Genomic DNA, 13891 nt, shown 5'->3' on the forward strand with positions numbered 1-13891 from the left:
TTTCCTATCATCTTATTTAGGTTTCTCATTTTTTCATTATTGTTTTTAAATGAAATGGATGAACTGTGTCAGGGTGTGTTGTTATTTTCCAAACAAAGCCCCAAGCACATACACATTCTTCTCCCCACCAGCTTCATATGGACTTCTTATTTAAGGTAGCAATACCATGGGCTTCCCTGGTGGCTCAGCTGGTAAAGAATCTGCCTGCAATGCAGGAGACCTGGGTTCGATCCCCGGGTTGGGAAGAGCCCCTGGAGAAGGGGAAGGCTACCCACTCTAATATCCTGGCCTGGAGAATTCCATGGACTGTATAGCCCATGGGGTCACAAAGAGTCGGACATGACTGAGTGACTTTCACTTCACCATATGCCCCAAATTCAAAAAATGTCTCAGGATCCTAGTTATCAGTTCAGAAAATGAATATGAACATATATATAGAGAGAACATCATATTTCAATAATATGACCTCTCCTACAAAGGCCTTTAATTCAAAGAAAAACAACACAAATTTTTTTCATATTTCAGTTTTAATAAAATTTACATGCAAATAAAAACAACAAATTCTGAATAGATGTATTACATATTATTAAATTATAATTATAAAAGGGGACTTCATACATGATTATTCAACAAGCGTGTTATGAAAACTCATACCCAAAACATCATTTCTCTTTGGCATGATCAGACATAATTTACATAATTAAATATATAATTCATACATATATAGAATGTTAGTCATATAATAAAATAACATATATATAGCAAAAATAAAGTATAATAGCATACATTTTAATATTCTATTTGCAATATATGAATTGAACTTTGCATTCAACATTTTCAAATTTCTGTATACACGAAGATAAACCAGGGAAGATCTTGTCTTACGCTTGGACACAGATCACCAGCTGTTTCTGAGGAGTCTCTTATTTCACTCATCTTAATACACCATAAAATTAGAAGTTTCATCTCATTTTATGTTTAGTATGATCCCAGATACTTTTTTCTTTCAAATTAGATTTACATTCTTAAGAAATGCCTGTGAGAGGGAAGAAGAAAAATGTTATTTACGACCAGGTTTTTACCCTACTTACACATATGCATAGTTTTAATATAGCTATATTTTCTTTTGCTTAAAGAATCTGTGGACTCTTAATTTATAGTGTAACCCTGAGGGTGTACATTAAAGTGTGTGTGGAGCAGGCGAGGGGTTTATCAATACTTTTAGAAAGTTCATTTGTTTATTTATTTTTAGAATTTGTTTCTTGTCCATACTGCATGACTTGTAGGACCTTGGTTTCCCAACCAGGGATTGAACCAGAGCCCTCAGCAGTAAAAGCACTGCGTCCTAACCACTGAACAACCAGGGAATTCCCTAGAAAGTTTAAATGATGACTTCCACCACTGAAGTTTTAATAAGATATCTGCATCAGCCAAAAAATGAACTTGGCATCACCTAAATAACACAAAAATATTCCTAAAATGTATTAATCTGTAATACTCTAACACCTTGTTAACTCCCTGTAGACAGACAAACCATCAGAGATGACACCTGCAGAAGACCTCACTAAATCTCCAAACTCTGCAGTTTCAAAGGGGCCTGTTTCTCAGCTCTGTCCTATATGAATCTTGTCCAAGGAGAATGTAAGTTTGCATTTAATATTTTAAATTATAATACTTGTTTCTTTGAGAACTTTTCCAGTTATTATGTTGCCTTTTGGACTTTATATAAACTTACTCATAAGAATAAAATATATCAACTGATTCAAGTATCTTGCCATTGAACACTGAAATGATCTAGCTCGATTTCTTAATTTAAAGAACAATCCAAAGAACAAGATAAGCATGACCTCACTTAGGTCACTTCATGAGCCTAATGGGACTTCCCAGGGGGCTCGGCGGTAAAGGATCTGCCTGCCATTGCAGAAGATACAGTTTCATTTCCTGAGTCAGGAAGATTCCCTGGAGAAGGAAATGGCAACCCACTCCAGTATTCTTGCCGGGAAATCCCATGGACAGAGGAGCCTGGTGGGCTACAGTTCATGGGGCCACAAAGAGTCAGACATGACTGAGTGACTGAACCACCACAATCCAACAGGCTAATGAATTTTCTTGATTTACTCATTAGTCAAAAGGTTTGAGAATAACTGATTCAAGTATCTTGCCATTGAACACTGAAATGATCTAGCTCAATTTCTTAATCTAAAAAAAGGGCAGCTTTTTAGTTCAGCAACTTTCAATATGCAGAATTGAATGCCAATTATTATTATTAATTTATCATTGCTTTTAAAATAAGAAAACCAACAACAATAGGTAGGAATTGTCTCAGTAAAGGTCACCACAAAACTATCAGATGGATAAGTAAATCCCCATATAGTTATTTGAGATAGAATAAGTTATGATCAATCTAGACAGCATATTAAAAAGCAGAGACATTACTTTACCAACAAAGGTCTGTCTAGTCAAGACTATGGTTTCTCCAGTAGTCATGTATGGATGTGAGAGTTGGACTGTGAAGAAAGCTGAGTGCCAAAGAATTGATGCTTTGAAGTGTGGTGCTGGAGAAGACCCTTGAGAGTTCCTTGGACTGCAAGGAGATCCAACCAGTCCATCCTAAAGGAGATCAGTCCTGGGTGTTCATTGGAAGGACTGATGTTAAAGCTGAAACTCCAATACTTTGGCCACCTGATGTGAAGAGCTGACTCATTGGAAAAGCCCCTGATGCTGGGAAAGATTGAAGGCAGGAGGAGAAGGGGACGAGAGAGGATGAGATGGTTGGATGACATCACCGACTCAATGGACATGGGTTTGTGTGGACTCTGGGAGTTGGTGATGGACAGGGAGGCCTGGTGTGCTGCAGTCCATGGGGTCACAAAGAGTCAGACACGACTGAGTGACTAAACTGAAGTTATACTGGCCAGATAGAGATATTCACAAATACTTCTAGATTACATGTTCTCCAAGACTCAAAAGCTGAGGAATCAGTTTCTTTAAAAGCACTTGTCCGTGGTCCTGATACACTGACACCCACACACACACACCCCCAAAATGTTGACTTTGTATTACACTGGAAAGAACTATTGATTAGAAAGATCTTTGCCCAGAAATGAATACCTTTTAGTCTTTCCCATAGATTCTATGAAAGTGAAAGTCACTTAGTCGTGTCTGACTCTTTGCGACCCCATGGACTATACAGTCCATGGAATTCTCCAGGTCAGAATACTGCAGTGGGTAGCCATTCCCTTCTCCAAGGGATCTTCCCAACCCAGGGATCAAACCCAGGTCTCCCTCATTGCAGGCAGATTCTTTACCAGCTAAGCCACAAGGGAAGCCCTAGTGGGGCTTCTATAATTGTAAACAAATGTTAGAATTTACGTTTGATTTATTTAGGTCATACAAATACTTTATTGCTCTAGAGCTCCAAGGGTAATTTAGCCAGAATGAAAATTCTGACTTACCATTTCACTCTGGCAAAATATATACCAGAGCAGACAATGCCTACATGTTCATCATATGTTTGATTATTTGCTTTTCCTTCTATTCTTCTAATACTGTGTCTCTTACCTTAACCTGTATTGTATAAATCAAAATTTTAGGATCCTACTTCTATTATACTGTATCTACTTTTTAATTATTATTGTATCTGTTTTGACCAGTTTTTTTTAAAAGGTAGACCTTTAAATAGTTTTGTTCATCTAATGTATATTTGCATGTGATCTAAAATAACATCAAATTTGAAATATTTTAAAAAATCACTCAGAAAAAAAAATAATAAAAATAAAAATCACTCAGGAACAGTAAGGTTGCCAAAAAAGCTGTTTCTATTCATTCAATCATTGTTGAGGACATACTTTTTTTATTAATTTAATATACCATTTAGACCAGACTTTAACACTAAGTGGAAAATCCACAGATTAAGTTCACTAGGTGGTGCTAAAATCAGCTTCCTGGGGTTTTTTAATTGTTCAAAATTTCTTAAGAAATCAAGCTGTTAAACAGAAAAAGGAAAATTGATAAATACATACTCACATGTAGGTCTTCTCCGTCTGTGAGCACAGAGGACTCACTGCTAGTCTTTTTAACAATCTAGCACATCTTTTGTAATCTAGGAAAAACATTTAAAAGACAATTATATGTACAGTTACTACATATGTGGGAAAAGTGTTAAATTATTGTCACTAGTACTTAATAATGATGGCTATAATTTAATAAGCATCTAATAGAGCAAGTACTTAACTGAATTTTCTCACTAATTCTCCTACTGATGTAAGCAGCTGGATCCTATTGCTGTCTTCACTGTAGAGATGAGAAAACAGCCTGAAAATGGTAAGAATCTCATAGCTAGTATTCAGCTTCATTCCAAAGCCCAAAGTTTCTCCACCAGGCTGAGCTACCACTTAATCATTCTGCCTAGATGTCAACAGGACTTGTCCTCCCTAGTCACCAAACACAAGCATTTTTGAAAAACTTACAACAACTCTGAATCAACATCCTGGGTAAAATTAAATATCCCTCAAGATGACCAATTTAGTTTTTAAAAAAACTACAAAATGTTTAAAGTTCATATTTTTAAAAGTAAATTTAGACTGAGAAAGGAATTTAAAAACAGGCAACTGAGTTACCATACTTAATCACGATTTAGATAAAGGAGAGCATTTAAATACTATGCTTGGAATTGCTACTCAGTTCAGTAACTTAAGTATCCAAAATAATTCATTAGACAACCTTTAAAATACATGTTACCCTTATTCAGGAAAAAATCTATCACTTGTTATATACAGGATGTGATATGAAACTATTTATTTTTTAAAAAACTTATGAGGAAATTTTTACTTATACTTCATGGTCATTTTTTTTTTCATTTATATGAGACTGCCTTATTTGTGCCAAAGAATTTTAAAAATGATAAAAGGTTTAAATCCTGACAAACACTGTGGTCCTTAAGGAAATCTGGCTATTTTCAGATTTGTCTGAAATAGTCCCAATTAGAACGTGGTTTCACTCCTTGACAGTGTCAACGGCACATACACACACACACGTTAAGTGTGAGTGCCATCAGGATTATAAACAGCACATCTTACAATATTTCGTCTATTATTTCCCACTCACAGACAGTTGAAGTTTAAGACTACACACATCTACAGTTGGATAGTGTCTTGGGGGTCTGTGCCAGGTCTTAGTTGGGGCAGGATCTAGTTTCCCGACAAGGGATTGAGCCCGAGACCCCCTGCACTGGGAGCATGGGGTCTTAGCCACTAGGCTACCAAGGAAGTCCCAAAGAATTTTTTAAAAGAACGAAAATGACCCAAGCTACTTACAAGCTGGCGTCGAGCAGTCCCTGGTATTGTGATACAGCCTGTGGAAGTGTTTGCTGCACTCAGCTGAAAACGTGACTGGCCCTATCGGACAGGAAAAGAACACTTATGGTGCACGTCGGTGTGTTTTCCAAACAAATTCCCTAGCACTTTCTGCATAGTGATGATATCCCTGGTTTACATCTTCCCATGCCCTTAAAAGACCTTGCCTAAGAGCATGTCTTCCCCCTACCCAGACTCTGGAGGAGGCAATGAGGTGTGTCTGTAAAAAACAATCAAAATTCACTCCACAGTCTCTACAACTCACATAAAAGAACCTTCAATTTCAGGAAAATTCTTCAGAATAATTAAGAGAGAAAAGCTCTAGACAGGAGAGGAAAACAATTTGCAGAGAGCAAATTAAGAGGATGTGAAGAATGAAAACACAAGTATCTCTGGTTTCTACTTTATGCTCTTCAGTTTTGTATTTAACAGGAATGAAGTTTCTATGCAGGGACATTTATTCCACTTTCTACTTAGAGTGATTTGTGTCTTATAAGCGACAAGGCCCACTGTAAAGTGGACAGGGCATTGAGACTTCCCTTATCTTTGCCCACAAACCAAGATAGTCCACACCAAAATTCATCCCTGTGTCTGGAGTCTGCTTTTATGGAAGTGGTAGAAGGAGAGCCCAGAGTGCCAATAGAGAAAGTTGCTCAGTTGTGTCCAACTCTTTGTGACCCCATGGACTATAACCCACCAGGCTCCTCTGTCCATAGGCTTCTTCAGGCAAGAACACTGGAGTGGGTTGCCATTTCCTTCTCCAGTGGATCTTCCTGACCCAGGGATGGAACTCATATCTCCTGCATTGGCAGGCAGGTTCTTCACCACTAGGAGAAGACTAGGAATGGAGTGAAGGTCAAGTGCACAGTTCACGATGACTAGGTGACTTGCTAGAATGTGGGGCACAGGGTAACCGTAATGATTCACCAAGTTGCATGAAGAACCCAGAAGTGTCGTGGGAGAGGAAGCCACATGTGCTGACCACGTGACAATGAGCCGTCAGGAAGTCTGCTCTGCCCTGGGCGAAACACTTCCACTGTGTAGCTGGCCGGGCAACATGGCTAGACCCCTAGTGTACCACGGAGAGCTCGTCACATGACTCCACCCACTGATCCAGCCATCCTCTGCCCCCGGCCACACATACTCTTGCCTAAATGGCCCACGACCTGCCCCAGACCACACCACATGTTCAAAGGATTCCTTCTGACCAGAATGCCTCTCTGATAAGGGAAAACTCTACTCATCCTTAGAGCCCACCTTACACATTGTGTCCCCGACAGCAGTTCCTGGTAGTCTTTGGCAAAACCATCCACTTTCTGTGTCTCCCTAACTCTGCTTACACTTCTATCACTCACCCAGACCTGGTTTATATCGCATTAATACGAGGTAATTAATGTCACGAAGGGTCACGAAGGTCCACCTTCCTGACCCAACTGTGAGCCTCTCACAGACATTTATGTTCAAATCCTCACTGCTTCATGAAATAATCTGCATACAGTCTTTTTATTCAATTGAATCACTGATAAAGTTCATGCTTACCTGTGAAATGCTTGATGAATTTGTCTTTTAAGTTCAAATCTCTTGGGAATATTTCTGAAAAGAAAAAAAGAAAAACTTTAAAATTTCTCGAATGTGTCTTCTTCATTAAAAATAACATTAGAAACACTAATTCAAAAGAACAATTCAGTAATTTTAAATACTTGAAAATAGTGATTTAAAATTTTAAATATTTTGTAATATTTAATAATGCAAAGTATTGATTATATTTTAAAGGTAAAAAAATAGGTGAAATTTTAATACTTTGTTTAACCTAGTAAGTCCATAATATTATCCTTTCAATATGTAATCAATGTTTCCCAGGGGGCACTAGTGGTAAAGAACCCACCTGCCAATGCAGGAGATGTAAGGGATGCCGGTTCAATCCCTGGGTCAGGAGGATTCTCTGGAGAAGGGAATGGCATCCCACCCCAGTATTCTTGACTGGAGAATTGCATGGACAGAGGAGCCTGGAGGACTACAGTCCATGGGGTCAAAAAGAGTCACACCTGACTGAAGTAACTCAGTACGCATGCATGAAAAAAGGTGGTCTATGTTTTTTATACTAAACTTTCAAAATCTGAGGTGTATTTACCACTCACAGCACATGTCAGTTTGGACCAGACACCCTCCAAGTGTTCAGCAGTCATAGGTACCCAGTGGCTACCAAGCCGGACAGTGCAAGAATAGAATGTATCCTTCATTCCTCCGGTAGCTAATGACAATGGTATAAGAGATTCCATGTACAGATGGATTAAAAATAAAAAGATCCCTAGGTAATGCATGAAAATTATCCTGGAACAACTTGAATAACCTCTCATCTCATTCATCTAATTTATGAAAATTTCTAGTTTTTATTTAACCAAAACAGTTACCATCTGCCACCCTCATCAATTTTAAGTTTACAATAATATATTTTTTAAAGGAACAGATTTGCATATTATGTATATAATGTTGGCAAGCTTATCTCTTGTTCCTACTTCTTATTTAAAAATGAGCAGAGATCATGTGAAATAATAAAAAATCATAACACGGAACAACTAGAAAATAACAAAAAATGTGTTTTACTGATTGTTTTTACCTGCATACAACTTAGTATCTTACCAAAAAGATAATTTGCTCTGCCATGATCACTTCTATACAAAGCCATGTTGGTGGATCCTTAGTACCTTCTGAGGTGCTGGAGGGCATTACTGTGTGTTTCAATCTAGCATTTTTATGTACTTGAACTGAAATATTTGTTATATAGTTCCTTGAGTTACCATTTCCTTTAAAGAGATGACATGACTATTCTGCTAAGTCACTTCAGTCCTGTCCTATTCTTTGAGATGCTATGGAGTGTATCCCACCAGGCTCCTCTGCCCATGGGATTCTCCAGGCAAGAATACTGGAGTGGGTTGCCATGCTCTCCTCCAGGCGATCTTCCTGACCCAGGGATCGAATCCCTGTCTCTTACGTCTCCAGCATTGGCTGACAGTTTCTTTACCACTAGTGCCACCTGGGAAACCCCATGATTCTTCTCTTTCCCAATATATTGGGTTGGCCAAAAAGTTCATTTGGGGTTTCCCATACTATCCAGTGGAAAATCCCGAATTAACTTTTTGGCCAACTCAATATAAAAACAATTATACTTTCAAAAATAAGAACTAGATTTATTACATCAGGGCTGAGAGAATCATTGAGGGAAAATATAAGTATTTAAAATAATGCATATGGAGTAGTAGCTCAGTTCCATGGATCTCTGGGAGTTGCTAAGAAATACAGGATTTCAGGCCCGGATCTAAGAGTCACTTTAATGGGAACTCATAGGAGAGTCATTTGCACATTTGAAAGCAGTACTCTAGATATTCCAAAAAAGACATAAAACATCTTGAATACTCAGCACTGAGTTCCTTCATAATCAACAAGATATAATATTATTACTAACTAATGCATTTGTCATTTGTGCTTAGTAGAAGATAAGAGACAGGATTCTTTCCAGTAAAAATCTACCATCATTGGGGGGAGTGGTTGTTGATGGTGTTTTGAATTTTTATCACTTCCTTACATTCAGGTACAAACAGATGCTCCAAGCTCATCCCGAGTCATCTCCTGTCCTGTGTTAGCATCAGTCATTTCTCCCAGGAGCCCCAGTTCCTCTTACAGAGCATGGTATCAGAACCAAAGTCTGGACTCCAGCTGTACTTGCTGCTACTGGGGCGTGACTGCTCCCAGGTCCTCACAGCTGACAGACCAAGGACACATGTGTGTCATATGTGTGGGTGCCCTGATTTTTAATACTTTGTTTCTTCAGCTGCTCAGTAGTGTCCGAATCTTTGTGATCCCATGGACTTCAGCCCACCAGGCTTCCCTGTCCTTCACTATCTCCCGAAGTTTGCTCAAACTCATATCCATTGAGTTGATGATGCCATCCAACCATCTCATCCTAGTATCTTTTTATATAGTGATTTTTAATATACCTAGTGTTTAAATTATTTAAAATTGTACCACAATACTTAATGGATGGAATCCCAACTGAGCTATTTCAAATCCTAAAAGATAATGCTGTGAAAGGGTCAATATGCCAGCAAATGTGAAAAATTCAGCAGTGGCCACAGGACTCGAAAAGGTCAGTTTTCATTACAATCCCAAAGAAAAGCAATGCCAAAGATATTCAAACTCATGCACAATTGCACTCATCTCACACCCTAGCAAAGTAATGCTCAAGATTCTCTAGGCTAGGCTTCAACAGTATGTGAACCGAGAACTTCCAGATGTTCAAGCTGGATTTAGAAAAGGTAGAGGAGCCAGAGATCAAATTGCCAACATCTGTTGGATCATAGAAAAAGCAAGAGAGTTCCAGAAGAACATCTACTTCTGCTTCAGTAACTATAGCCTTTGACTGTGTGCATCACAACAAACTATGGAAAATTCTTCAAGAGATGGGAATACCAGACCATCTTACCTGCTTCCTGAGAAACCTGCATGCAGGTCAAGAAGCAGTGGTTAGAACTTGACACAGAACAACGGACTGGTTCCAAATTGGAAAAGGAGTACGTCAAGGCTGTATATTGTCACCTTGCTTATTTACCTTATATGCAGAGTACATCATGAAAAAAGCTAGAATGGATGAAGCCCAAGCTGGAATCAAGATTGCCATGAGAAATATCAATAAACTCAGATAATGCAGATGACACCACCCTTATGGCAGAAAGTGAAGAGGAACTAAAGAGCATCTTGATGAAAGTGAAAGAGGAGAGTGAATAAGCTGGCTTAAAACTCAACATTCAAAAAATGAAGATCATGGTATCCAGTCCCATCACTTCATGGCAAATAGATGGGGAAACAATAGAGATAGTGACAGACTTTATTTTTGTGGGCTTCAAAATCACTGCAGATGGTGGCTACAGCCATGAAATTAAAAGATGCTTGCTTCTTGGAAGAAAAGTTATGACAAACCTAGACAGCATATTAAAAAGCAGAGACATTACTTTGCTGACAAAGGTTCATATAGTCAAAGCTATGGTTTTTCCAGTAGTCATGTATGGATATGAGAGTTGGACCATAAAGAAAGCTGAGTGCCAAAGAATTGATGCTTTTGAACTGTGGTGTTGGAGAAGACCCTTAAGGGTCCCCTGGACTGCAAGGAGGTCCAACCAGTCAATTCTAAAGGAAATCAGTCCTGAATATTCATTGGAAGGACTGATGCTGAAGCTGAAGCTCCAGGACTCTGGCCACCTGATGCGAAGAACTGACTCATTGGAAAAGACCCTGATCCTGGGAAAGACTGAAAGCAGGAGGAGAAGGGGATGACAGAGGATGAGATGGTTGGATGGCATCACCAACTTGATGGACATGAGTTTGAGTAAGCTCCAGGAGTTGGTGATGGACAGGGAAGCCTGGCATGCTGCAGTCCATGGGGTCAAAAAGAGTCAGACATGACTGAGCAACTGAACTGAACTGAACTTGATAGAATATGTTTTTGGAATGTACAGCATCTGTAATATTTCACTGATGATACTGCAAAGAATTTAGGATTCCGATTTGTCTTAACAAAGAAATAAATGCAAAGACATCACAGAGGAAGAGGGCCTGTGAGAAGAGGTGAATTCTGACAGGCAGAGGCAAGAGAAGTGTGTTCCTGGGGCTGATGGCAAGGCAGAGGCAGCAGCTGCCAGAGTCTGTGAGGAGCAGGACCAACCCATGCGACCTGAACCTGTGAGAACACCAGAAAGGAAGACAGGGCAGGTCACAGGGGACTTAATGTCTTGCCATCAAGAGAAGTTAGGACTTCCCTGGGAAATCCAGAGAAACCGCTGCTTATCTGTGACAGGAGGAAACAGTCTGGTGCTACAAAGAAAATTCATTTGTACTTGTTCATAAATGGCCTTTACATCCCTGCTGTAAGCCTCATGCCAGCAAGTTTTTATACTAAAAAACAAACAAACAAACAAACAAAAATCACAGTAACACAAATCTGGTTCCATCAGTCTGCAGAAGAATGTACTGTCACCTCTTGAAAAGGCAAAGCCTTTCTATCAAAACTCTCAAAAAGCCCCTCTTATACTTCTGTTTCCCATGTGCATGCATGCCTGTAACCCTCCAGGCTCCTCTGTCCATGGGATTCTCCAGGCAAGAACACTGGAATGGGTTGCCATGCCTTCCTCCAGGGGATCTTTCTGACCCAGGGATCGAACCTTTGTCTCTTATGTCTCCTGCATTGGCAGGTGGGCTCTTTACCACTAGCACCACCTGTTACACACTGCACACCAATTCCTTCTCTGTCCCAAGTTCCTCCAAACTCCCTCTAGTCCCACAACTGCCCACTTCTCAGTCAGCAACACTGTCTTTATTTCAGTAGAGGAGACGCCAGTGCTCCCCTTCTTCTGCAGAATTCTGGGCATGATGCTTTGCTCCATTCTGCTGGTGTGATGGTGGAACAGTGAAGACAGGATGCGGGTAATGAAAGCACAGTCTATTCTGAGGCCCCAGCAGGGGGCACTCCTGGCGCTAGGGAGACAGCCTGGCTTGAACCAGGGTGATTGATGGGCAGGACAAAACAAAGCCAGGACCAGACTGCAGGGACATCGGGGTGGACAAGTCTAACCCGAGTTCCTCCAGCACAAGAACCAAAAATGTTGGTTAACCTTGTGTTCCCACACCCATCAAAGCACGTCCGGTGTGTGCTGAGCGGCTAAAGGACAGCAAGACTGCCGCCCTGTGCTGCGACCTCTCAGCGGGGTACACCCCCCAGGGGCGCCTCTGCGTCCAGCCTAGGCGGGCATCTCCACGTGCGCACAGGCTCCAAACAGAGACACCTCTGAGGGGCTTCCTCCTCCTCCTTCCCAACCCCCCATATACCCCCTCACACCCCCTCACTCCCACACACCCCCTCCTTCCTGCCCTGCGCGCGCCCTGCACCCCAGCGCCCGGTCAGTCCTCCTAGTCCCGGGCTTCTCACGTCTCCTGCTCGTCCACCCGCCATCGTCTCCACCTCGGTGTCCCCCGACGTTGGCTGCTACTTCTCCTTCCCCATCCACCCCTTCTACTCCATCACTCGTTGGACAACTAAGCGGCCAGGATCCTGAGCGCCCAGAACTGATTCGGGAGCCGTGGGCAGCGTGGGGGCGGGGAGGGGGACTCAGCTAAGCATCCCCGCACTCCCCAACCAGCCCCCTCGCCAGCTCCGAGGGGTGCAGAAGAGCGTCGGGGCTCCAGACGCCGGTGATCTGACTTTATCCCCAAATTCGGAGAGACCGGCACGAGGCCCTGGTAGGTGCTGACCTGGCCTCCGGCCTCTAGCGCTGGGACAGAAAGACAGGTCCTCGGGCTGTGAGCTCGCACCCCCAAGGCCTCCCACACCGGGAAGGGGAGCTTCGGGCTGGTTCTTTTGACAGATGGGTTTCTGGTCACTTAAGTCTCGGCTGCGGTACATCTAATAATCTCATGACCTCTTTCCCTGAGCGCCAGGTACCGGCAGCGACGCCTATTCTCCGCAGAGCACTGTCAGGCTGCCCCGACCCAGCGCCGCTCGGGGCCGTCGGAGCCCGCCCCGCCCCAGGCTGCTCGCGCGGGGCTGCTCACCTGCGCTCCGAGAGGCCGCGGGAAGGGACGGCTTCGGCTCCTCGCCCACGACGTGCACGCCCCTGCTGCCCCCGGGCCTCCCCTGCGTCCCTCGCGGGGCCAGGACGAGCGCCAGCAGGAGCAGCGCGGGCACCGGGACGCCTGGCCTCGCCGGTCGCATGGGCGCGCGGAAGCGGCCGGAGAGCAGGCGGATGTCGAGCGGAGGGTCCGCTCCCCGAGGACGGACGGCGGGCGACACCTGCGCGCCTTGGGGAGGGATGCGGGGCGCGGACGCAGGACGAGGACTCGGGGCTGCCGGGGGGAACAGGGCGAGTCCCAGAGCTCGGATGCTCACGGTTCCGCGCAGCCTCTCCAACGACCCAGCCTTGGCTCTGCGGGTGTCCGGACTCCCCGCTCAAGGCCTGCTCTGTTTACCGCCGCGGCCAGCCCACCGGGCTCGAGAGAACCGGCAACTTCCCGATCAGGACAGCGAAGAGCAGCGCGGGAGCCGCGCGCGACTGCGGAGAGGAGGTTCCCAGGCTGGAAGGTGTGGGTCCCCGGAGCTTGAGCCCCGCCCCCAGCCCCGCCCCCAGCCCGGAGCCCCTCCCGCTCCCCTGACCCGGGCCGGGGTTGGGAGGGGGTGGAGGACAGCGGCTCCTTCCCGCCCACCGCAGACCCCAGCCCCCGGCCCCGGGCCCTCGGCCCCGCATGGTACCCCTTGCCGCCACCTAACCGTGCGATCGGGAGCGCAGTCCGCCGGGGTGGTCTCCTTAAGACAAAGAGCTCCTCTCCAGCCCTGGTGGATGCCCACGAGAGAGAATAAGATTAAGTCCAGCGGTTCTTATTAAAATAAAATGGGCATCTCTCATCAAAGCGCGCCCCGTGAATTATAGCGGTTCCAGACATTTCATTAGCCCTCTTTATTGCTTTATATTATGCATGTTGAGAAGTTTTGAAAT

At 43.4% G+C, this 13891-nt stretch overlaps 1 protein-coding gene across 2 annotated transcripts; it reads right to left on the minus strand.

The window, feature by feature from the left end:
* Positions 1-576: 576 nt before the first annotated feature.
* ALKAL1 (ALK and LTK ligand 1) lies at positions 577-13113 on the minus strand. Of its 2 annotated transcripts, none has more exons than XM_043880276.1 (5): positions 12954-13113; positions 6894-6947; positions 5316-5396; positions 4027-4102; positions 577-1036 (listed from the first exon to the last, which is right to left on the minus strand). In XM_043880276.1, the coding sequence occupies exons 1-5, from the start codon at positions 13111-13113 to the stop codon at positions 1018-1020; spliced, it is 390 nt and encodes a 129-aa protein (XP_043736211.1). In that variant the 3' UTR covers positions 577-1017. The 2 variants fall into 2 exon arrangements, with proteins under 2 accessions (XP_043736211.1, XP_043736212.1); XM_043880277.1 differs by having other exon boundaries at positions 4023-4102.
* Positions 13114-13891: the final 778 nt, after the last annotated feature.

This window comes from Cervus elaphus, chromosome 21 (genome assembly GCF_910594005.1).
Source record: "Cervus elaphus chromosome 21, mCerEla1.1, whole genome shotgun sequence".
Classification (NCBI taxonomy): Eukaryota; Metazoa; Chordata; class Mammalia; order Artiodactyla; family Cervidae; genus Cervus; species Cervus elaphus.

Bases quoted from the DNA above. Each gene is read 5' to 3' on its own strand.
- ALKAL1 (XM_043880276.1), bottom strand. From the start codon at position 13,113: ATGCGACCGGCGAGGCCAGGCGTCCCGGTGCCCGCGCTGCTCCTGCTG. The intron at 5,397-6,893 runs GTAAGCATGAAC...CCTGTCCGATAG, and splicing joins ATTCATCAAGCATTTCACAG to GGCCAGTCACGTTTTCAGCT. The intron at 4,103-5,315 runs GTAAGTAGCTTG...TGTTTTTCCTAG, and splicing joins GGACTGCTCGACGCCAGCTT to ATTACAAAAGATGTGCTAGA.